This window comes from Pteropus medius, unplaced genomic scaffold (genome assembly GCF_902729225.1).
Source record: "Pteropus medius unplaced genomic scaffold, Ma_sr-lr_union100, whole genome shotgun sequence".
In the NCBI taxonomy this organism is placed as follows: Eukaryota; Metazoa; Chordata; class Mammalia; order Chiroptera; family Pteropodidae; genus Pteropus; species Pteropus medius.
Genome location: NW_024351729.1, coordinates 15,222,325 through 15,248,122, shown reverse-complemented (window position 1 = coordinate 15,248,122; position 25,798 = coordinate 15,222,325). Strand labels below are relative to the sequence as shown.

The following is a 25,798-nucleotide window of genomic DNA, read 5'->3' as shown; positions in this document are numbered from 1 at the left end:
TTTCACTTAGAACACCCAAATCAGTGGAAAAAAATGGATGTTGGGCCCTAGTGTCCATACTATTAGCTATTGGTGAATTGCTTTAACAGTAACAAGAGTCAAACCACTTTTCCAGAGTCACGAAAAATATTATAGTCTTCTAAATGTGGTACAACTGATAGTTCATTTTTATTATCACTGCAATGGTAAATTCCTCTCACTCCCAGAAGCTACAGAAATTCTATTTTATAATTTTATATGTTGCAAAACACTTAAAATAATGCAATTCATTCTTCTTCATAGAAAGCAATAGAAAACTTACAATAATACAAATGATTCTTGTTGATAAGAATGTAATAGAAAACTGAATAAAAATGATTTTTGTCCAAAGAAATGAAAATTAGCTGCGTTCAGTGGAATGTAATTGATTAATGTCTTATGAATAATGACCAGTTTTGCATTTATTTGCATACTTATTTCAGTGTTCATTTTACTAAATATAAATATGTGACTCTTTTGTTTCTCCTTTGAACCAGTTATAACATCTTACTGGTTCCTTCATTAATTAGTAAGTTAAAAAAAAAAATCTTTGACAGCTGCTTATTTTGTATTTGCGTAAGATCCATGATTTTATCTTTAATTTGAAAAAGTTAATTTTTAGGAGTATTTAATTAAAACACTATCTAATTTATCTATTTGGTATCTTTATCTTCTGCTTCCCCTCACCACCCCAACTAGAATTTAAGTTCTACATGAGCAGGGATCATTTTGTTCTTGTTTTCTATTATATTATAAGTGCTTAGAATAATATATAACATGTCACTAGTCAGTAAATATTTGTTGGATTAAACTGAATTCAAAGTAAGTTTGACTCAACTTCACTCACTGGTTTGTGGTAAAGATCTTATACTAGAATAAATAGCACAAAGTTGATAAAAACTAGTTTCACTTGAAACTTTAGCACTTTAGATGGGTTTTTAAAATTAAAGATACATAAACGAAAGCCTTTGGTTTGTTTCTCCATAGACAAAAGCTACCATTGATTGTGGCAACAGTAAATGAAATCTTATAAAGAAATTTTAGGGATATAATGATAGTTTTTAAATTTCAAATGATAAATTTATCGAGAAGTTACTTTTAAATTAACGAACAGTTATGGATAAATAGAAGCTATTTAAATTATTTCTTGAAGGCAAAACATTTTCAGTACACATGTAAAACTATATATTTTGAAATTTTGATTTTTTTATATAAGCGATACATTCTTATTTCAAAATCAAACTGTATAAAAAGACATTGAGACATTTCAGTCCTCCTCATATTCCTGTCTAACTCTGCCACTGCCCCTCTCCTAATAGGTAATATCTTTCATTACTTTATTGTCTATGCTTCCAGTGTCTCCTTACAAGACAAGGAAATTTTATACTTGCACATTATCGAATGCTTCCTAGCATTGTTTGCATGCATCTATTTTTCATATTATTCAACCAGACAAGAAAGAAGAGCATTAGTTACTGAGTTGTACAGAACGTCTATCACGCTATCCCCGAGAGGTTTTCTACCATAAGGAAAGTGGCATTTATTGTGTGAATATAAATTGAACATTGATTCATCAACTACGAGACTTGGATTCCATAAATTTTCTTTTCGGTTTTGACATTTGGTAATATATTCACAATCTTCTATCTTTGCCTCAATGACATTTCATCATAGTGTCTCCTAACACATTGGAATTCAATTATCCAGTTCCAGCTCTACAAAATACTTGTATTTGGAAGTAGGTCAAAATGAGCTACCTCTAAAAACAGGAAAAAATTGACTTTGATTATATGCAATGTTAAAGTTTCAAATTTGCCCCTGGATATGAGAGGCAACTTAGATTTCAGATTTTCTTATTTCAGAAAATGCTATTAATCCTTGTTTTTCATTAATTCGTAAATGTCCCAGCTCACACTGTGTTTGTTAATAAGGCCCAGAAACCAGCCTTTGTTCAGATTTTTAAAAATAAATTTCATATTCTAGGAAATGCAGAAATCAATGTCAGTAAAAATGCAGTTGCAAATTGTGGAGCATGAGGCACAGAAGTCTAACTAGAAAGTAGGACTTCCTGCAGCCAGGATTGCAGACAGATGAGGCATTGTTTTGCCAGAGGGATCCAGAGAATTATATAAACTGAATACTGCATTTTCTCCACAATTCAGAATCTGATCAGAGTAGAGGAAGTGAAGAAGCCCTGAAAGCCATGCAAATTGCCTAGGAAAGATAGAGAGTAGTTTTTCTTGGTCTTTTCCATTGCAGGTCCCACCTTTCCTGCTGGCATTTCTTATCTCCTTTGAATGAGCAAGGAATAGATAATAGGATATCTTGTAAGGTGTTTTGCTTTTATAATTAAAAAGACAGAGAAACAAAAATATTTACTTTTAAAGTTCATTTGTCCAATCTAAACTACTCAATTATCATATCCTATAGACAAATTAAAACTTTAAAAAGAATTTTAGAACTGAAAGAGACTTCTTTTGTATATTCAGTAGAGTTTAGAGGATCTTCTAAAACCAAGTCTGATCTGCTTATCGCTAAATGGCCAAGATGCAGAGAAAATCAGATTTCTAGTTTTGAAAGGCCGGATCTGAAAAAAGGTGACTCCACCCACCTTTTAGAGATGCTCAAGTCTGCTCCCTGCACCTGAACTTGGTGACATAGTACTACAATAGATAGGTCAGCTTATGCTCAAGAAAACTCACAAGAACTTTCTATCTATGGACAAGCTGAATTTCATGAGAAACCAACTCAGGCAATTTTGAAATCATGCCCTTGATGTGATAATACAGTTTTATTTCATGAGCAAAATAAATGTAAAATGACCCCTTAACCCAAATATTGCTCAGATCAAGAAACTATAAAATTCAAGTTTATATTCTGAGTAAGGTAGGAATAAATACTGTGTACAGAAGAATCGCATGACCTATCCTATATGTAATTTCTTATATTAATTCATCTGTTTTAGAGCAAGTATCAGTTGTATTTTTAAAAATATTATTTTACCTGATGGATTCCTTGTCGCAAAAATAATAAACACGTATTTCTAATTTTTTCAGTGAACAGACTTATGATTATTAATGGTCTTTGATTTAGTTTATTGTTTTTAAGAATGCATGATAACTAAGAAAACTAATTACTTAACTCAATATAAAATGCATTATGAATATATTTGCTTTCTTTCCATGCTCAAGGCCTAGAAGATCTGTTGAATGAATGATGAGTCAGAATTGCTCCAAGTTGGCTGTAGGCTTTGGAGATGCAACCTGTTATCTCTGGGTCTCATTTTATTCATCACTCAAATGAGGGGATTAGACCAAAAAATGCTTTTGGTCCTACTTCCTCTAAAATTCCGAATTTGAGCTATATGGTTACACATCTCATGGTAAAATTATTTAGCATTATTTAATACTTCTTTATTGACTCAACTCCCTCCCTCCTCCAAGATATCAAACAGGCAGATGCTGCAAGTTTTCTCTGAGATTCCTAGTATCACTGTGTAAACATAGCAATGATGACAGCAGTGGAGATAACATTAACCTTCAATTGTTAACAAACCTGAATAGTATGAAGAGACAAAGTCAAGTAAAAATGCAAAGACAGTAAGTTCTAGAACCGAGGGAAGCTGATGGATGGGGAGTTTGGGAGCAAGTAGTAGGAAGGCTGCATCTAAAGATAATGATCTGTAGAGTCCAGATTTTTGAGAACAGTGGCAGTTTCTCTAGAGTTCATGTGCTCACATAGGGTAGCATTTTTTTCACTGCATAGCAGACAAAATGATTTTGGAAGAAAATACTTAGTAATGCAAAGCAAACATATAGGATCAAATTAAAGGAAGGGCCCCAGGAACTAACAAAAAGGAATTGCTGTCATGAAACGTATGCAATCCATGAGTATCAAATTGCATTCTCTTAACAGAATGCTCAACATAACTGCAGTTGAGTTCAAGGTGTCTCTCTTTAAATCCTTTTTTTGTATAGGTATATTAGTCTGCTCAGGTTATCATAACAATATACTGCAGACTGAGTGACTTAAAGCAGCGATCCCCAACCTTTTTGGCACCAGCAACTGGTGCTCCTCTGAGAATCTAATGCCTGATGATCTGAGTTGGAGCTGAGGCAGTGATGCTAGCACTGAGGAGCAGCTGCAAATACAGATGAAGCTTTGCTGGCTCGCCCACCGCTCACCTCCTGCTGTGCAGCCAGGTTCCTAACAGGCCACGGACTGGTATCCATCCGTGGCCCTTGTGTTGGGGACCCCTGGCTTAAACAACAGATATTTATGTCCTCACCGTCTAGAGGCTGGAAGTGCAATACCAAGATGCCAGCATGGTACATTGCTGGTGAGGCCTCTCTTCCTGCTGTCTTGCTGTGCACTCATAAGACCTGCACTTCATGTACACACAGAGGGACAGGAAGTGCTCCGGCATTTCTTCTGATAAGGATACTAATCCTGTCATATCAGAGCCCCACCCTTATGACCTCTTTCAACCTTTACCTTCTTATGGACCCTATTTCCATGTTCAGCCACATTGGGGGTTAGGGCTCCCATAAATGAATTTTAGGAAGACACAATTCAGTCCATGGCAGTAACTTTGACCATGATAGCAAACAGCAGGCACCTGAATGTTTTTCCACCTTCTACTTTTCTTTCTTTAACTCATCATTACTAAAAAATAGAAATAATATGAAAAAAAAAAAGCATGCTTCAGGATCCATTAATCATGCCGCCCCTAAAGGGAAACAGACAACCAGAGTGGGGTGGGGTGGCATGGGCTAGTGATTCACCAGGATGGATTCCACTTCTAAGGTGCATTTGTTTTATTATTTAAAAAATATTTAATTATGCAATAGAAGACAAGAAAAATGGGATGGATGAAACCATAGTTTTCATTAAATATATATAAGTAGGAAGTAGAGCACATTTATATTAAACATAGGTACTAAATACATATGAGGCAACTGGGCATGAAATATTCATAATACACCAAATATATGATAGGTGCAAAATATCCCTGATACACAGGAAGTGCTTAATATGCTTGACCTCTTAATTCAGCCACTGCTTGGTGAAACCCGTGACCACAAGGAACTCAAATACAACCCAGAGCTGTTCAGCAGGCTGACTGGCAAGCTACAGCTGTGGCCAGGCGTCCTTGTACTTGCATCTCTCTGAGACAGTAAGTACGTGTCATTGGTCTGAGGCACCTTCTCTTTGTGGGTCCCCGTGCTGAAACCTCATCTCCGGTGCTCATAACCACACCATCAGTGGTGAAAGTTGATGTAGCAGGAAGAGCAAGAGAGGGGATATGAATATTGCCTATCCCAGGACTTAAGTAGTGTTGACCTTCCCCCTGGTTGAACTGTATCCTAAGTGTGTTAACTTACCCACCTCTTTCCCCTTGCTTCTCACAATATGTTTTAAATTGATTTCATAAGATATGGAGTTCAAACATCCTAATTTGGTCTGTGAGTCTTTCAGTTCCATGACCTTTGGGATGGATAGTTTCCTATACTATATCAGAGGCTACCATTACATCACGGTAATTTCCTGCATGACATCCCTAAAGGGGGATGTCGCCATGTGTGAATTCCAAGCCGGAAGTCAGAGTCTTGAGAAAATCAGCTCTCTCTTCGCCTCTTCTTTTCCACTCACCTTGCATCAGCCAGAGTTGCCCGTGCCACAGCCCAGGCTGCAACAAATGCTGCTGGGAACCCTGCAATCAGAAAAGGATTCAGAGACCATATTTCTTTTAAAGTTAAGGGACTTTTTTCCTCTTCTATTCACAACACATAAAAATATGCTATTAAAAGGTGAGAGAGAAAAAAACAGACATGAAAAATGTTAATATGTGAACAAGAAAAGTCCTAATTTTCATCTTGTCCATTTGAGAAATGGACCAGTACGTTGATGTTATTTGTTCCCAAAAGCCTGTAGATGAAGGTTGGCCCAATTTTCAATTGAAGGATGTAGGGTCAAGCCATATTGGGAGTGGAACAAAGTTCTTGGGGCCAGAAGAAGATAGTGGTTGATGCACGCTGACAGCTACATGGTTTCAAGAAGTGAAGCAATAAGAGGAATTCATGAGAAGCTGAGGGGAATTTTTCATTTTAAAAAATTAGAAGATTTTCATTCTAAAAGTGGAAGGCACCGAGAAGCTATTTTATGTTACAAAATTGGAAGGTTTTGATCAGTTTAAGCCTCTTTTTGCTCATATTAGCTCAAGACAGAAGCATTTGCATGCGTTAGTAACTTAGCGAGGGTAGCTGTTATATTAGCTTGATGATTTGAGCATGAGATATTTGTCCTTCATAAGTGGTAAACACCTATGAGCCTGCAACATCAAGTCTATGATACTGAGTTTCCATGAGTCCTTTGCCCTCAGGAAAGTGTGACTGTTCAGCTCATAGTACAGTTGATCGGGCTCTGATATCACAAAAAGAAATCACATTTCATGAAAGATTGCAGTAGAGGACCAAAGGATTTAATAGATAATTTTCATTATGTGGCCTTTATAAAAGAGATTTAAAAAACGAAAGAGAGACCATAATGAAAACACTACAGAAGCTAGGAAGCACCTTACAAAGGGAAAGAAAAAGTTTTAATCTGTTAAAACTTTTTTATTAAAACATTTTACTATAACATTTTTTATTAAAAACAATATTAAATTCTTTACTTTTTACAAATTAAAAAACATGAAAGTTAAATTACATCTGTAACTTTTCAGATATTCTTTCTTAGAGAAAAAATGAATAAAGAAATAGATTCAGATGAAAAAACTTTCATGAAAAAAATAAAAATAAGATACCCTAGAATAGAGAATTTCTTTGGTCTCCTCAGTGATCATCTATATGGATTTAACCTCAACCTGACTGTGAGACTATTTAATTTTGTATATAACTCCTATTCTTTAAAAGTGTACTTGAATTGTATGCTCTAGAAAATTGTTTTTGTCAAACTAGATGTACCAAATTCTGGTTATTTCTTAGGTTCAGCTCACATATTCTATCTATCTTCTATCTATCCATCCATCTACCTCCATCCATCCATCCAACCATACATCCAGTCAACATTTATTAGGTGCCTATTTATGTGTCAAGGATTGTTCTAGTCTCAGAATATAAAACAATAAACTGATAACTTCACTGTTTTCCTGAAACTTATATTCTGGTGGGGGAGGCAAAATTAATAACAAAACTTCAGAATGATACCATATAATGGAAAGAGCATGGCTCCTTCTGTCAGGATGGTTCAAAAAGTCCTAACACAGATCCCTTTGCCACTCTTCTGCCTTGGTTATCTTTATGAAGTGTCTGTCTGCCTTTGATCAAAATTTCCAGATTTTCTCATTCACAGGTCTTTATCTTCTGCTTCCTTTACAATCTCCTGATCAGGAAATTTCCTGAATGATGTTCTACAGGCATTGATTAATGGTGCTTGAGTTGAAATTATGTTTTAGATGATAATTATAACAAATACCTTCTATCAGGCACCATGAAAAGTGCTTTTCTCATTCTCTTGGAAGACCCTCATTCACAAGACTAGCATAGAGACAACCACAGAGGAATGAAAAATAGAAACCGCTTTCAGGCTCTTTAAGATATTTGATCACTAATCTTAGTATTACATTAGTACATAATCGAGAACACATAAATATAGAAAAAAATGTTTGAAATTCAGATGTTATTTTAAATTTAAATGTGAATTCAAATAAATTTAATGTAAATTTGAATGTTACTCAATACATGCATTTACCTTGAGATCTGAGTTATTTTCATAAAATATGTCAGTATAAATAAGTGACTCTGAGAGGGAGGCAATCTCTTTATTTTACTCTCCTGTAAAATAAAGGTTTGGACAAATAGTAGTCAAAAACATTTTATCGATTAAACCCTTTCTTCAAATAAAAACTTATGCAGCGGCCGACTGCATAAAACAGAGCTGCCCTGAAGCCGAAGACAGGAACTAGGGTCTCCTCATTTTGGTTTATGTAGGTACATCTTGTTTTTGACGCTCCAGAGGCTTCGCAAAGCCCTACTTCAGCCTACCTCTTTCTGCGGTGCTACTGGAGTACTGTAAAGTCGTACTTGATCATGAAGTGTAGAGTTAGTCCTAGAAATTAGTGACCCATCATGACATGGGGATTCCTGGATTTGCTACAGACATACAGTGTCTTACTAACCAGAAATTTTGTTGCCCCTGGGAATCAAGTCTATATTGACTGTGCAGATATGAGACTCCAGGCTGTGCCTCCGGTTCCCGCACTACTATTGCAGGATGCTGGAAATTATCGCCTGCTGACTTATTCTTTAAGGAACTTAGAAGTCTCTCTATAGAATTTTGACAGAATTGTTCTCAACTCTCATAGGACTGTAAGCCAATACTGAATAAACACATCTCTCTGTCAGGAAAATTGCAGAGCCTTTGAAAGCCTTTCGTTGTTACAAAGAAGAATGTTTATGAAATTGTAGGAGACCTACCTCCTCCTGAGATGGAATCACTACAGGAAACAAAAGAAATCTTTAAAAAACATATCTAATTCATAGTCCAAAAAATGCTCTAGAAGAATAGAGCAAGGCATTATAAAAAGAGCTATGGAAAATATGTTTACTGAATTAAATATTGTCAGTGGGCAGAAACTGTAAAAACTCAAATTAGTGGAGAGGAGGTAGATTCTCGAAACCAGGTAAACCCACAGAGATAAATCTACACAATTGTTACAAATGTGAATATAAAGTTGACTATTATTTATTTTTTTTAAAGAGGTAATAATCTATATAATTTTAAATGATTAGAAGTAAAATCCTAAATTATGTCTTAGAAGTCTGGAAAAAGTGATAAGCAGAGAGAACTAAATTTCTTATCTTTCATAAAGCAGGGTCAAAAGATAGATCTTTTATTGGCTCTAATGGTTCAATATAATTTTAACTTTAAGGTAACTTTTAGTAGAATTAATAATTCCATTAAAAATCATAGGAGAGGGGGGAAATAGTTTTTCTAGATTTTTAAATTATGCTTGAAGCAAACAAAGAAGACTTTTAATTGGACAAAGCTGTTATGTTGACTATCATAAATAATTGTATGAAGAACAGATTTTATAAATTAAATATTTTGAATATAATACATATAATCAGAACAAGCGAACAGAAAAAAAATAACCTAGAGCGTCAGACTTCATACTTATAGTGTGCGGGAACTCTACACATATCTCTTACTGGATTGAGATCATTTTATACAGAGATAATAAAAGTGGAAATTTAGTACTTTCTCCTGATTATTTTCAGAGAAAACAGAACACGAAAATATTCTACATGAAAGCTTGGCAACAGGGACATGACTTCATGGTATAACTAGGGTAGGTGTTTTTAAATGATAGTATGTGTATTCCACCATCTCATCTGACAGTTTAAAATTAAGAATGGTTGCTGATATAGAGGTAAATTACATTCAACAAGGATAAAGAAACAAGACTGACACCTTTTAAATATAGAACTAAATATATACATATATTTTTTTAATGTGTAGTTGAAAGAAAAAATGGAACCAAGAATAAAGTGCCTTATTTATGAGAAAATTGAAGGAGAGATAGGGAAAAATAAGAATGTAATTGATGAAAGAGGGGGAAAAAAGCATTATTAGAGTTTACCTTTACTCCTCTATACATCTCGTTTTGTAATAAAGATGTGTAAAAACAGTCATTTAAAATATGGTATCCATTCCTCTTTAGATTGTAATTTCCTTCCCTTCCAATTTATTGTTAAAAATCAGCAAAATTGGTATAAATAACGTAACTCCACATATCACTACAATGTAGGTAATAAAGTTCTGTGTATTTACCCAGCTGAAGAGAGCTGAAAGTTATAATGAATAGGTCCAAATGAGTAACAAAGGAATCCAAGCAAGCTCTCTTCTCTAGTGAAGCCAATAAATCACATCATTGAAAGAGAGTATGAAATTGATTCACCATGAATTATAGCAAAGGATCCTGGCAAAGCAGCTGTAATGTTTTTGATCATTATTTTTCTTATGGAAGTTTGGAGAAATGAGTAGGAAATTAAAATATTTTAAAATCAGACTCTCAGCATTGAGATGAGAGAAAAATAGTTTACTAATCAAATACACTTTGATATTTACTATGTTAAATAATAACTGTGTTTTAGTAACAGAGAGATATTCTTTAAAGAATATTACTATTCTTTTCATTATACATGCCCTAGATTAGAGCATTTACTTTTTTGAAAAACGGAGTTTGAGAGTGTCAGAAGATAAACCAAACACAGAACCATAACTCTATAAAGATTAGTTATTAGTGTTTTAGATTGTAGTTAATTGAGGGAACATAACATTGCATGTAAAATGTTTTTTCAAAGTGAGCTTTCACGTGAATCCTATTTGCTTTCATGTATGTTCTTAAACCACTTGATAAAATAATTTCAAATAATGAGGCTTATCTACAGTAGTCATTACTATGCCAAAATTAATAAATGTTGTAAAAAAAAAAGTAAGGAATTCGTACTTACAGAGAAGCTTACTGGACTTTTTAAAAATTTTCCTTTTTATAGAAAGATTTAAAAACTAGTTTCCTGGGTTTCATTGAGACAAACTCCTGAGTTTAACAAGAGATAGATTACCGAAATACAAGTTGATTGGGAGTTAACTATCAAAACGAATAAGTAAATAGAGAAAAATAAAATTATTAGAAGTGTGATCAGTGTTTTAGAAATCCAAAAAATTAAATTTAACTCAAGTGAATATTTACATTTATTGTTGAATTTTCTATCAACACTTTTACCAACTTCTAGTAATTATGTAGGTACACAGATATAATTTTGACTTGAAGACAAACTTCTAAAAACTGTCAAAGAAATTTCCAAAGTATCCTAAAAAAATGAAACATGTCTTTTTTATTTTTAGTAATTACTAAAGATACAGGAGAGCCTTAAGACAAGCTGTCTTTAGAAAGAAAACTTTAATCATGACAACTATTATTTCATAATACATGAAGTGTTACAGTAAATTGACCCTTTGTCTTCTTAAATGTTATTAATTAACTAGCAGGAAATTCAATGTTCCTTATTTCACATTTTAAAATGTTAAAACAATATTAAGGCAAAGCAGTCAAAGGAGAATTTTTTATTTTGAAGAGGGGAAACCCCTTCATATTTAATCTTGAGCCACTTAGTTGATCTTTTCCTATGTGAAGGGCCTCATCATTTGGATATTAAAATAGCAACTGACATCTGCAATTCTTAATATCAAGACTTCTTAATTTAACAACATATGATTTTTACTTTCTCTGAAATTTTAACAAACAACATCCTTTTCTCCACATCATGTTGAGTTAGTGCTTAGTCCAGTAATCCCTCTAGTACTGATAAGGCATTTTTGGATTGTAAGCTGAATATCTTCTTCCTTATTACTTATCACATAAGTAATTTAAATTATTTTCTTCCAAAAGACATGGTAAATCTACATAATTAGTTTATAATTTGTATCGTTAAATGCAGTCAAGATGGTCTTATAAATTCCTTTCTGGCATTCTCATTATACAACCTAGAAATACAAATCAAAGATGTGTCATTACAGCTTAGACATTCAAAAATCAAAATTTTTAGGATGAAATTACTGCTAAATCATAGGACAGTAACATAAGACATGAGCAGGGTAATTCTAAATTGTGCATGGCTAACAATGTTCTCTTATATTTCCTCCAAAGAATCCTCTCAAGAATCTGGTCTAAAAACACTAGCCATAAGTTAAATGTGAAAAGTTCGTTACCACCGAGAGAATTACAGACTTGATCTTAATAATTTTCCTCAATGAACAATGAATGAGAAAGAAGGAGGGATGAAGATAAGAGGAGGAAGGATTATTTCAGTAAAATGGCTGAAAGAATGTTAACAACAGGCATGACAGAGAGCCCTAAAATCTATAATCCAGTTTCTTAAAAAAGGACATAAATGCCTTACCCCAGCCTATTAAGATGAAGCCCCACAGGTATTTGGTGTCAGAAAAGAAAGCCACAAAGATTAGACTATGCAGGTAGAGACCTTCCACCAAGATCCAATAGTAGTTTGTAGCCAAGAAGTAAATAAACATCACAACAGCAATCTTGCACCCAATCTGTTACGAATAAACAGGAATTACATCATATTAGAACTCTTAATTGTACTGGATACCAACATTAGACCACAAAAAATCAATTCTTCAGTTTCTTTTTTATAATCTAATGTTTCCTGAACATGGGGAGTCCAAGACTGTTGAAAGAGACCAGAACAAAATTATTTTACCATAGCATTTTTAAGACTATGGGTTTAATTCTATTTTTTAAATAAGATTATTTTCCTTTAGATGTTACAAAAATCACTTTTCATTAATTTTTACTGTTTATAAAAATTACACATGATCATTAGGGAAAATTAGGAAAGTAAAGAAAAGCATAAAGAAGAAAATATTATTCATCATTTACCACAAATTTATTTTATTCTGGTCTTTTTCTTGCCCCAAAAGTAGCTTAAAACAACAAACTTTTAATACATCTTATGAATCCATGGATTGGCTAGATGATTCTACTGATCTGGGCCAGGCTACACTAATCTTGGCTAGGCCCACTCAAGAAGGCCTAACGTCAACTCGTACACTATTATATCCGCTTCATCCTATTGTATAAAACAAGTCACGAAGTCCAGAATCAGAATCATCAGGGAACACAAAGTGACAAGGCAAAGGGCAAAGATACAGATAGGGCATTAATTTGCACCAATATGACAATTGATCTACTATACTGAACTTCCAGATGGATTGTTTCAATAATCTAATCAACCAAAGTATTAGGTCATCCTATTTACTAAATAACACCAGGACCTTTTGAGCAGAATCAGGTCCCATGGAATTTTATATTGGAACGAGTCTTGGAGTCTACAATAAAGGAACTAACTGTCACGGGCTTTTAAGTCCCAAGCTTCTGGTTCTGCAAGCGGGCTTTTTCGTTTTTCAAGTGGTGACAGCTACAATGGGCAATAGGTCAAATGCCATTCCAATCATGTGCTTTTTGAAGTTCCCATTCCAGAAAATTCTTGAGGAAAAAGTCTAAGCATTTTTAATAATTTAAGATGACAAGTGATTAGGCATGAGAGTTGAAGACAGAATTGAAATAGTAAACATCAGTATACAAATTGGTCATCTATTTCGGTTAGTTCAGAGATAAGATAAGCCAAAACAAGTTACATATTTAGTGAACCATGAAATTTTACTTATTTGCAATGTTACATGAATCAGTAATGAGAGAAAAAGGTGAAAACACTTACATATTGTGATTTGTCCATAGAAGGCGCTTCCATGAAATTTTGTAGGTCATCCTGCATCATCAGGGACTGCAGCTCCTTTACTCCTATATGAGCATGGACCACTCTGTCCTTGACAAAGATGCTTGCAGCTCTCAACATGAAAGATACAAATAAGTGCAGGTGGATATAGTTCCTAGTGCAATGCAATCGTCTATGGAGAGAAAATATTCAGTATATAGATTTGGATAAAATTAGAAATGAGGAAAAAAATACATAAATGAGCACAAAGTCCTCCCAAATAAAGAAGAAAAAATAGTAAACCTGAACAAAGACAGAACTCTATTATCAGAAATTTCCAATAAAAACAACTAGGATCAAAAACTAAAATATAACTTTATGGAAATTAATTTCAAAGTTATCTTATCTGCTAGCCTGTTCATCCATATTTTGCAGTGTTAAATATTATACTGCGTTATACTATAGCATTATATTAAACTGTATATTAAAGTTATAAATGGTTAATGTAGAACCACCTTGAACAGAGATAAACATTATTAAAACTAGAATTTTCACATTTTCAATACATTCTTTATAAGAAAGATATTTTGATAGCATTACATAATTTTATTTTCTTGGAGCGTTAAGAGTAAACAAGCTTACTTTAACATAAAAAGCTCTGGAATTATAAAAAGGATTGCAGATACAAGTTAAGTCAGTAACATACTTAATAGTAGATATAGTACCACTAATTTCCAGTACAGAAAACTAACTCCAAAAAAGAGGGGTTTTTTTTTTTTTCAAGTTTAATGAAAAAAAACACTAGGAAAAAGGCTATATAATCTGGTCAAAAGGCCCAGCTCTATCATTGCTTAACTATGAGAAAGTACAGCTTTCTATACAGTGAACATACTTAATATCACTTCTCTTCCAGAAAAGACAAAGCACCTAAGTGTAAGGGAGTAAGACTATGTTTAATTCAATAATGTATTTTTATATTTCATAATATAGGAGTGGAAGGTCAAAGGACAATGTGGATATAGTTTAGACATTTGGGAAGAGGTGTTACACTGTTAGTATGTTAGAGACATGTATTTATATTCATTGTGCCTAGATGGTCCTCTGGGATTGACTCTTTAGTGGGAATGTCTTCACAGGTGATCAGTATTTGGCCAGACAGGTTATCAAGTGTACATGGCAATTATTTATTGCAAATAGTGCCATCACAGTATATAAGTAGGTTTTGATTTTTAAGAGACTCAGCACTATTTACTATCCTAATAAAGGAGTATTTTGTTTTGAGAAATAGAAGTGTTTCTGAAATTTTTGAATAACATTTTGCTGTATAGCATAGCAATTATATAGAAAGGAACTGTATATAAAGAATCCACTGTTAAATACTGTGATGAACTATTACGTAAATTAAAGAATTATTACTTAATCATTTGTATCCTAAAATTTTGTTTTTCATCAATATTTGTCTATTATTCTGAACAACCATAGCTAAGCTTGGTGTAATGGAATGAGCTCTGGTTAAGAGTCAGAAGATCAAGGTTCTGTTTCCAGGTGAACCACCTCTCTAACCTTGTGACCTTGGAGATCGAGCTTCAGTTTCTTGTTCTCTAAATGGAATAATACCTGCCACGCCAATTTCATAAGGCTATTTTTGTGATTGTGTTACCTTTCTACTTAAAAACTTCATTAGCTCCCCCATTACCTACTTTTATAATTCAAAGCCCTTGACAAGGAACTGCAAAACCTAGTGCTACAAAACCTAGCATCTTCCTGGTCATTTCGATATGGCCACTCCTCCCTATGCACCAAATGCTGCATTTCCCCGGGACTCCTCCACGTTTCCTGAGTGTACTCTACTCCTTCGTGCCTCTGACCCTTGCACATTCTGTTCCCATCATTTGGAATGTGCTGAATTCCTTCTCATCATTCAATATCAGATAACATGTCAGTTGTTCTAGGAAGTCTCATCTTGTCAGTTTTGGACTGCCTTTTTGGTATTCCAAAAAGCCCTTTGTAGAAACCTATATTACAAATTTTATTTGTTAATCATTCAGTGGGTGGTCGGTTTCTCTCAATGATGTGTACACTACTTTTCTGGTCTGCAACATATCTTAACTTGGCCTCCATCAATACCAAAAAGGGTCTATCACATGGTAGAGAAAAATGTTTCTTGAATAAATGAGCTAATTAATCGATAAAAAAAAAAAAAGCTTTGGAAATATAAACTGTACCTCTATAAAATGGGTAATTGTATTAGAAGAAGCAGTTGGAATATTAGAACTAGTCATTATTTATTAATTCAACAAATATTTATTGAGTTCCAGGACATATCAAGTACATTGTAGCTACTGAGAATGCAGCAATGAGCAAACAGAAAAAAAACCAAATGCCTACCCATGTTGCTTTACATTCTAGAGGAAGAGACAAAAAATAAAGATAAATAAAGAAATCAATTGGTACACTAGATAGTGATAAATCAAAGGAAAAAGCAAAGCAAAGAATAGGTAATATGAGAAGTTTCAGGAAAGAGATGATTATAAGATAATAGGAAACAAAATATAAAACTTTTTCAGTGGTAGCTTCTGTTAGCTTCTAAAGTCTCTCTTTTAGTGTTCTAAATTTGTCATCTACCCCTGCTCCTTCTTTTCCCACACATAATTTAGCACTAAATTCTTAAAACTGTTCTATCTTAATTAATATATCTCAAAACCTTCCATTTCTGTTCAATCTCCAGGCCACATCTTCTTGTCCTCGGTTACTCTAACAGCCTCTTCCAATGAGCTTCCTATCTTGTTTCCTAACAGCTCACACTACACCTTGCAAGGCAAGTGAACTTTCATGCCACTCCCCTGTTTAAAATCCTTCTGTGGAGGTCAATGGCCATGCCACGCTGAACAAACCCAATCCCATCTGATCTCGGAAGCTAAGCAGGGTCGGTCCTGGTTAGTACGTGGATGGGAGACCACCTAAGAAGACCAAGTGCTGTAGGCATAAAAAATTAAAAAATAAAGGATTGTAAGCTGACAAGGTTCTTGCAATCTGTGAGGTCAACCAAGGTTGCCTCGCCTAAAAAAAAAAAAAAGGCTCCTCATGGCTCTCGGGGTATTTCAAATTCCTTCATATAATCTACGGGCCTTGATACCTTCTCAACCCTGCTTACCACTCTGGTCTTAATGCCAATCACTTACCTATACCAAAATTCTGAATTCTCAAATAGTCCATGCTTTTTCTTGATCTAAACTTAGGTTTAGAACTCTCTCTCCCTGTCTCCTCTTTTGGTTAAATCCTATTTATACTCATGCATCATTTGAGATTTCACTTCATTTGAGAGGCCTTCCCTCACCTACTTCCTCTGCCATCCCAAATACACACCATCTAAATCACAGCACTTCTCAAACTGTGTACTAATTGTTTTCTCAGCTATTTATATGACAAACCAGCTGCAAGCATCATGAGTATATATATCATATATATATATGTATATATACACATATATATCTTATATATGTTTTTTACTGTTTTATCTCCATGTTGGTAATCAAAATTTTGTGTTAATTTAGATTAACTTGAATTAATTTAGAAAAATAAGTGGATAAAAAATAAACCACAATAAATGCAATAAGTACTATTTCTTTATATATGACATCAGATAATTTGGGAGATTATTTTAAATGAATTTCTGTCCTCTGGCACCAAAATCATTTGGGAAAAGTGACGTAAGTCTTTACATCATGAATGAAAACGTGTGTAACTCATTCAACTGTATTTTGCATCACTATGTAAACAAATACACTGTAATGAAGATCTATTGGCTTAACGGTTTCATATCGCTTTGATGCTTTAAGTTTTTAAATAAACGAACAAACAAACAAAACCCTGAATTCCTCATAAAAAATAAATGTCAAAGTCAAATAATATAACACTAGACTGAATTCAAAAACTTAGACTGGGAAAACTGTTTAGGGACACAATTGTGAGTCCTTTGTCTTTGATGGATAAAAATGTAAATGGAATCATTCACCTGAAGTAACCAATGATGAGAATAGCCACAGCCAGAGAACCAAAGGAGATGGAATATCCAATAGTGTACATGACGTAGAGGCGTTCAAAGAATTCTTGCTGCACAGGAAAGGATTTAATTAGAAAAGCAGGTTTGAAGAAATTAGTTGATGTACATAAACTTAAAAACTATGCCTTTACCTGTTTAGAGATAGGCAACGTATTCCCACATTCATATAATACTATAGGTTATTCACCTGGTCTTCCTTTTATTTCCTAAATTCAAGTCGGAGTTAAAGATGTATTAACAAAATATTTGGCATTTCTTATTGCTTACGTGAGGTCGAATTAAATATTGCAATATTTACTTCATATATTTTTGTACTGTTCATTTTAACTAATTGGAATTGTACATCTAATGTGATATATAGGGTAAACTAAACATGTGTTATAGGACTATTTTAAGAGGAAACTAGTAAAAAGAATATGTCATTTTGGGAATATTATTTCAGTTTTCTTTAACTTTTTATTGAGCTATAATTTATATGAACTAAAATGTACAAATCTTAAATGAGTTTGATGGGTTTTGACAAAACAAGTTCATTGTGCTCCTTGGAAGTCAAAAAAAACCACCCACTATCCACCCCCAGCTAACTACTGTTCCAATTTCTGTCACCAAAAATTAGTTCTTTCTGTTCATGCACTTCTTGACTATTTCTGGAGTTCTTAGAATTATACAGTGTGTAACTTTTTGTCTACATACCATTTTTGATACTCAGTGTTATTGCATGAATCAATGGTTCATTCCTTTTTAATTTTTTTATTTTAAAATAATAATTGATTCATAAGAAGTAAAAAAAATAGTAAGAAAGGTCCCATGTACGCTTTACTTAGTATCTTCCAAAGGTTAAATCTAACATAATTATACTAAAATATCAAAACTAGATATTTGACACTGGTACAGCTTATGTGTTTATAATTCTATGTCATTTTATCACATGTGCAGATTTTTGAAACCATCACTGCAATCATAGTTCTCCCTTATGCTGTCTCTTTACAGTCACACCTCCTCTCCTCCCCACCATCCCTAACACCTGGCAACCATTAATCTGTTTTCTATTTCTATAATGTTGTCATTTCATAAATGTTATGTAAATGGAATCAAACAGTATGTGACCTTTCGAGATTGGCTTTTTTCACTCAGAGTAATGACCTCCAAATCCATTTAAGTCGTTGCATGTATCAAGTTTATTCTTTTTTATTGGTAAGTAGTACTGAATGCTACATATGTAACCTACTTATATCATTATATTTGAAAAGAATTTCAAATTTTGTAGACAACACATTTCTGGATTATGTTTTTTAATAGACTCAGTCTCTGTTAATTAGTATATTTAAACCATTTGTTTTTAATACAACAGTGATATGTTAAGGCTAAATCCATCCTTTTATTTATTATTTTCTGTTGTTCTAGTTTTCATTTCTTTTTTATTTTTCCTGCCATCCTGTGGGTTACTTGAACATTTTGTAGAACTTCATTTAGATATATCCTCTTGTATAGTGCTTTTGGTGGTCGCTCTAGGTACTACATCATATGGCTTAATATGGAACCTTTGATCTTTGAATTTTCACCTTCCTTCTTTTCTAAACATTGAAGACTATAAAGCTCCCTCTACACTCTGCTTTAACTGTTTCCCTCAGTTTTTTGATATATTGAATTCCCATATTCATTCAGTTCGTACTTTTGACATGGGTCACCAATTTCCAACTATTGTGAACTGTCTACATATTTTATTTTAATTGATTTTCAATTAATACTTTGTGGTCAGAAAATATACTCGGTATGATTTTAATTTTGAGATTTATTGAGACTTGTTTTACAGCCCCATATATGTTCTACCTTGATGAACCTTCGGTGTGTGCTTTAAAAGAATGTGAATTTCGTAGTTTGGAGGTATAGTATTCTATAAATGTCATTTTAATCAAATTGAAAGATACAGTTACAGATGATTTTGTCAAATTGTCCTATCAATTACTAGGAAAACCATATTTTTAAAAATTCCAACATCATAGGATTTAGCTGTGTCTCCCTTCGGCTCTGACAATTTTTGCTTCATGTAACTTAAAGCTCCTAAATGCATGCATATTTCTGTCCTGAAGTCTACTTAGTCACATCTACTTTCTTATCCTTAGAGTATGAATAGCATATACCTTTTTCCACCTTTTTAATTTCAACATATCTTTTATCTTTATATTTTTAAATATAATTCTTAAATTTTATTTAATATTTTCGTAATAGCTACAACCCCAGTTCTTTTCAAACATCAGCAACTTGTCTATAGTTCAATAAGAAATATAAAATACATGTAAAATATAACTCATTTTCTGTGTCATTTAGGGAAAATTTATGACTGGGCATATAAAAGAAAGCTTTCAAGATGGGGTTGAGCTTTTGGTAGTGGTATAAAGTATTTGAGTGGTCAAGGCAACAGTTATATCTTCCAGGTATTCTATTAAAATCTGTGAAATCTCAACCTCAGTGCCGAATTCTTCATAATTTAGAATGTGAATACAAACTCTGGGCGATTTTTAACCACATTTCTACTTGACAGATATGATATCCTGACTGAGAATCCAATCTTTCTTTTCCTCTCTCCTCTTTCATTTCTTCCCCTCCTTTCTTTTTGTTTAACTGACATTGGCAGTTTTATCTTTACATTTATCTGTATGTTTATATTTAGAATACATTAGTTGAAGTTAGCATATAAGTGAGTTGTACTTTTATTATCTGTTCTAACAACTTAAGTGAACTGTTTAGTCTGTTTACATTTAATACAATCATTGCTATGTTTGGGTTCAAATCTACCCTATTGGTATTTGCATCCTATATGTCCTATCTTTTCTTTGTTCCCCTGTATCTATTTCTTTTCCTTTTATTGGTGGGGGGAGGATGTCAATCAATTAATTTTTAGTATTTCACTTGTATTATTATTTAGCAGTTACTTTAGAGACTTGATTACGCATCCGAACTTATCAGAGCCTACATTTAAATAATATTGAACTATTTCACAAACTATATAAGAAGTTTACAATCATATACCCAATTTCGCTCCCCCACCCTTTGTCCTTTTTAGGTTTTCTTCTACGTAATTTATAAATCCTAATATAAGGCTATTATGTTTGCTTTAAGCAGTCAATAAACTTAAATGAATCATATTTTAGACATAGTTTAAAAGATAGGTATAAATATAGCAATGAAAAAGAATAGGTATATAGTTTTTTTAGTCTATCATATTTATCTACATATATACCTATTTTGGTGTTACTCATTTCTTCCTGCCAATCTATGTTTCCATCTGATATATTTCTCTTCTGCCTAGAAAACTTTGAGTATTTCTTACACTGAAGGTCTAATGAAGATGAATTCTCTCAGATTTTTTTCTGTCTGAAAAATATTGTTTTACCTTTATCTTAATGCATATTAATTACTTTAAATACATCATTCCATTGTATTCTGGCTTCATTGTTTCTGAATAAAAGGTATGTTTTTATTGTTTCCCTGAATATAATGTGCCTTTTTTCTCTCATTACTTTTAAGATTTTCTTTTTACCTTGATTTACATCAGTTTAAATATGACGTGTCTAAGTATGGTTTTCTTTTATCCTGCCCAGAGTTTGCTTAATTTCTAGGACCTGTGCATTGATTTATTTCATCCATTTAAAAAAATTCTTGGCCATTGTCTCCTCAAATATTTATTTTGTCTCATTCTCTCTCTCTCTCTCTCTCTCTCTCATCTCTTTACCTCTAATTTCAAGTTAGACAATTATATATTGTCTCACAAGTCTCAGCTGGTTCAGCTTTTTTAAATTTTTTTCTCCTAAAGCTTAGTTGGATAATTTCTATTGGCCTCTCTGCAAGTTCACTGATCCTTTATCATGCTGTGTTCAGTATGCTCTTGAACATATCAACTGAATTCTTCTTTTCGGAATTATTTCAATTCTAGAATCTCCACTGGGTTATTTTAAGTTTTCATTTCTCTACTGATTTTTCAATCTGGTTTTTTTGGGGGGTTTTTTTGGTTTTTTTTTTTTTTTGCACTTTTTTCACTAAATCATCTAACATATTTATAATAGTTATTATTAAGTACTCATCTGCAAATTCCAACCTCTGGATCATCTGTTTCCTTCTGCTCTTATTTTTACTTTAGATTTTGGGTACCTGCCTTATAGTTTTTTTAGTACATTCCAGGCATTGTAGATAAAAGAATAGTTGAGACTGAGTATGTAATATTAGTGGCCTGAAAGGGGCAGATCTCTTTCTCTACCAGGCTTCTTGGGTGGGGTGGCTGGATTTCTCTGATGTTAAACTGGAGTTTTTGTTTTTGTTTTTCATAATTCTTTTATCCGGGTTTTGAGATTCTTTTATCCTGGTCTTTTAGGTTTTGAGAGCAAAATCAAGACTTTTCTTTGAGCAAACCAGGATCTGAACATCACGACCTCTGATGGCCATTATATGAGTTGTAGTCCATCTGACACTTTTCTAAGCCACAGAAGAACTCTTTCTGCTTTTTGAACCATCCATCAGCTTTTCAAGTTGCTAGTGTTTCACTGTGCCCTCCAGCTCTGCCCTGGGCTTTCTGAATCTCAGGAGATTTCACTCCACCCTGATGCTCTGCCCCAGTTCTTAGCTTTAAATGAAGGAACGACCTTTCTCGGTTCTATTTTGTCAGGATGCTGCCTTTCACACAATGAAATCTGTACATTGTAGGGGTTCTATGCCCTTGCCTGGCCTGTAGGCTGCAGCACTCATGCACTTAGTGAGGCTCTGTCTCTCAGCTCCTCTGTTCTGTCCATGCCCTCAGCTAACTGCTGCCTTTCACTCTGTGAGGGCCCTCTGCACATCTTGGAGAATTTTCCTTAGCCCACCTGTACTGCCTCCAGTCTTTGGCATACTGCCTCCAGGCACTCAGTGAAAGCCCTATCGGAAACCATTGGTTGGTGAGTAATAATAGCTCACTGGGACTGGGACTCACTCCTTGGAATTCTAAGCCCTCAGGCCCACCCTCGTCTGTTAAAAATTGGTTTAAAAGTCAGGCTCTTTTCTTTTATCCTTTTCTATGGTCTGGTTGCACCTCACATGCTGGAGATTCAGGGATAAATGCACCCATGGGTCTCTTCTCTCATAGAAAGGGCTTGCCTACCTCTGAAATTTGGTTCGTTTTAATTTCTTGGCAGCAGACTTTTGGAAGACTTTCTGGAAGCAGAAGACTTTTGTTCCTTTTTATTTTAAACATTTACTACATATTATTTTCTGTTAATAAAATGTTAAAATTTTTCATAGAAAATATCTAGATAATGTGTAAAACACAAAATAGAAGAGAAAAAACTCCTGAATTCTCACCAACCAAAAAGAAACAGTTAGTATCTCATGTATTTCTCTTCATTCTATTTTATTGCATAATTTCCCATCGTTTTGAGCATCTTCATCCCCAATTTATATCTATTTATTATCCGACTTTTTTTTCAGTTAGCCGTATAAAAAAAGAATTTCCCAAGGCCACATCTCATTACAAAAAATATGTATTTAAGCTTACTTAACTAGTTCATCTTTGGAAATTTTAATTCTTCAGAATATTCAGAATAATTATCGATGGTTCAATGAATATTTTTTCCATTCAGTTCCCCCCACTCCAAATCCTTATGCATGAATTTTACAAGATTATAAAATCAAAAGATATGACCCTTTGAAATTCCTTAATATATATTGTTAAATTGCTTCCCAGAAATGCATATAATCTTTAGACATGAAGTATATTATATGGTAATTTATATAATATACTACTGTTTTAAATGTCTCTAAAGAATTTAATAATATTGTGATCTATCATAAGAGTTCTTTTCCTTCTTTTTATTATAAATAATTATCTCATTTAGTCAAGGCAATGACACGGAAATTACTTAAAGAACAGAACAATAATTATTTAAAAAGTCTTATTTTCCCTCCAAAGATGTCCTATTTATTCTAAATGTATACTTTTTTAAAATTTTTGTTTCTTATACAAAAACTCTCTTTATACCAGTAATAATTAATATCTCATAAATAAGTAATATCATCTTTCCCTACAGAATATCAAAATGTCAGGAGATATCCAGTTTTCTTATATTAGAGTATATTTATTTTTCTTAAGTCTTCTCAAATTATTTCTTAAGAGTTGTTACCAATAGAAACATTCTTTGTATTTTTAAATAAAAAGATAAAATTATTTATGCTAACAAAATTCTTCAAATTTTTCAGTTAACTCTTAAATCATTTTTATATGAAATAATATATGTATCTTGGGTATATTACCATCCTTTGCTATCTTGATTCTTAGAATACATAGTAATCACAAAGAATGGTTATAAAATTAGAGTTCAGAATACATAAAACCATGATTTAATTTATAGTCCATTTAAAACCTGTAAAAGACTTGCATTTGTCATCATTTAATGCACAAATTCATCACAGAGTACATTAAATATTGTGAATATTTATGTCAATGAAATTAAAATAATTTTGAAGCATTTTATATTAAGTCATTGTTTGCTTTAATTCCATTGTAAAGTATATAGCATCTCCTCACATTAACTAATTTTATCTAAGAAGTTTGTCAACAATGAAATACAAACTGAAGGTCTTTCAGCAAATTACTAAAGAACTCATTTAAGTGGTAGTGCTTTGTGTTAGAAAGAAAAAAAGCTAAGAAAGGAAGTTCTGACTATTAATGCAAAATCAAAGAAATTTTCAGTTCACTATCTCTCCTTTTCTCCCACTCCCCGAAAAAACCAGCATGAAGAAAAATGTCTAACATTGGGAGAGTTTATGTATTAGAACTGTTCTCAGAGTCTTAACAAAAATCATTTATACATCAATTTATCAGGTTCACCTCTAGCATCATATGCATATATCATCATGTATTTTACTCAGGAGGTCTGAATGACAGGAATTTAAGCATGATTCTTAAAGTAATGCATATAACTTAAAAGTAACTAGTTTCGAAAGTTTACATATGATTATTACCCTAAAAACAGCACTGATGAGGAATTTGTAGATCAGGGCTCTGCTTTAGACCCTGCCATTAGTGAAATGTGTCACTCTAACCAACACTTAATATCTGGTTCTGAGTTGAATCACATGTATAAAATTAAGGTATTATGCTAAAAGACCAATATATATATGTAGAATGCTTGCTCCTCCTTAATTCTGCAACTCTAATATTTCACATACTAATGAAATTCCCTACTGACAAACCTTAAAAGATGGGAAATACATCTCTAAAATGCAAAGCTCCTTCTAAGATCTAGAGTGAGATGACATGTAGCCACTTATAGGTAATCAAAAGAAATTGTGAATCATGATGCTGATTACCTATTTAAATTTTTATACATAAAACGGCATAATATAATTTAATGTAAACAGAATGTAACATAATATACACAGAGATACATATTTATAAGTATATATCTCAGCCAAGTAACCCTAACCTAAAGAAAATACCAGAATGGTATTTTCCTAGAGCTTTCCTTAACCAGTTATCTGAAAAGATTCCAACTTGCTTTTATCTTTTATCATCTTCGTGTCATAGAATAAAAGGTTTTAATTTATAATGGTTGACAATCAAAAATTGCATAAAATCATTATTCTGCTTTCCCTTAGGAGTTCACAAATACAAAATTACCATTACCTTTCCTATGCTGATATCTGGCTGCAGAAAGCGAAGGCAGTCTGAATAATTAGCCCATGTTTTATTTAAACTGTGCATAAAATCCCATGTTCCATTGGGGTTACAGTGTCGGAAAGCAACTCCTATAAAGACATGAAGAAAAACAGTGAGATTGCTCAGGTGCCTTAGAGTCCATTAAAAAAAAAGTAAATTTCTGTTCCAAATTAATCATTTCAGAAAAATTCAGTACCTTTATGATTGAAGTCATAAATATAAGGAGGGCATGGGACAGCCGATATTTTCCCCACTGTTCCTCTGGGCCAACAAATAAGTCCATCCCATTCTGGAAAACAATTTCCCTCTAAGAAAGAAAAATATTAAAAAGCAAATAAACAAAAATGCTCTTGGAACTACAGAGTAAATTCAGTCAAAATACAAAATTTTGGATCACTGCCTATAGCAAAATGTAAAACAACTTGATAGTTTTGGAAACTAGAATACAAATGTCCCAAAACTCACCCACCTGGCTTCATCAAAGGCCCATTGATAGGAATATTTGACTTGCATAAATTAAAAGTATTTTAGTGATTTCAATAAGTATGAATTATAGCACTTAATACATAAGAAACACTGTCAGAGCATTTGAGATCTTGCTTCCTGGCACGTTGTCAGTTTGCCTCAAATAAAATCTTATTTTAAAAAAAGAAAGAAACATTGAAATTCATTGTGAACAATTTCTGTAGTAAAATTCTACCAACTATCATAGTTGTAGCTACATTTTTT

At 33.1% G+C, this 25,798-nt stretch overlaps 1 protein-coding gene and 1 pseudogene across 6 annotated transcripts in view; one reads left to right on the top strand and one right to left on the bottom strand.

Annotated features, from left to right (window-relative positions):
• The window catches only part of PTH2R (parathyroid hormone 2 receptor), a 78,582-nt gene that overhangs the window by 33,665 nt on the left and 19,119 nt on the right, over positions 1-25,798 (bottom strand). For all 6 annotated transcript variants that reach the window (XR_005649029.1, XR_005649030.1, XR_005649032.1 and 3 more), the window contains 6 exons: positions 25,266-25,376; positions 25,037-25,158; positions 17,335-17,432; positions 13,323-13,512; positions 11,985-12,138; positions 5,671-5,731 (listed from right to left, as the gene is read on the bottom strand). Coding sequence is in view for 1 of the 6 variants with exons in the window: in XM_039844609.1 (XP_039700543.1) it covers positions 5,671-5,731; positions 11,985-12,138; positions 13,323-13,512; positions 17,335-17,432; positions 25,037-25,158; positions 25,266-25,376 (736 nt within the window). In the remaining 5 variants the exon portion in view is untranslated. The remainder of the gene's footprint in view (positions 1-5,670; positions 5,732-11,984; positions 12,139-13,322; positions 13,513-17,334; positions 17,433-25,036; positions 25,159-25,265; positions 25,377-25,798) is intronic.
• LOC120587788 (uncharacterized) lies at positions 16,186-16,304 on the top strand (annotated as a pseudogene).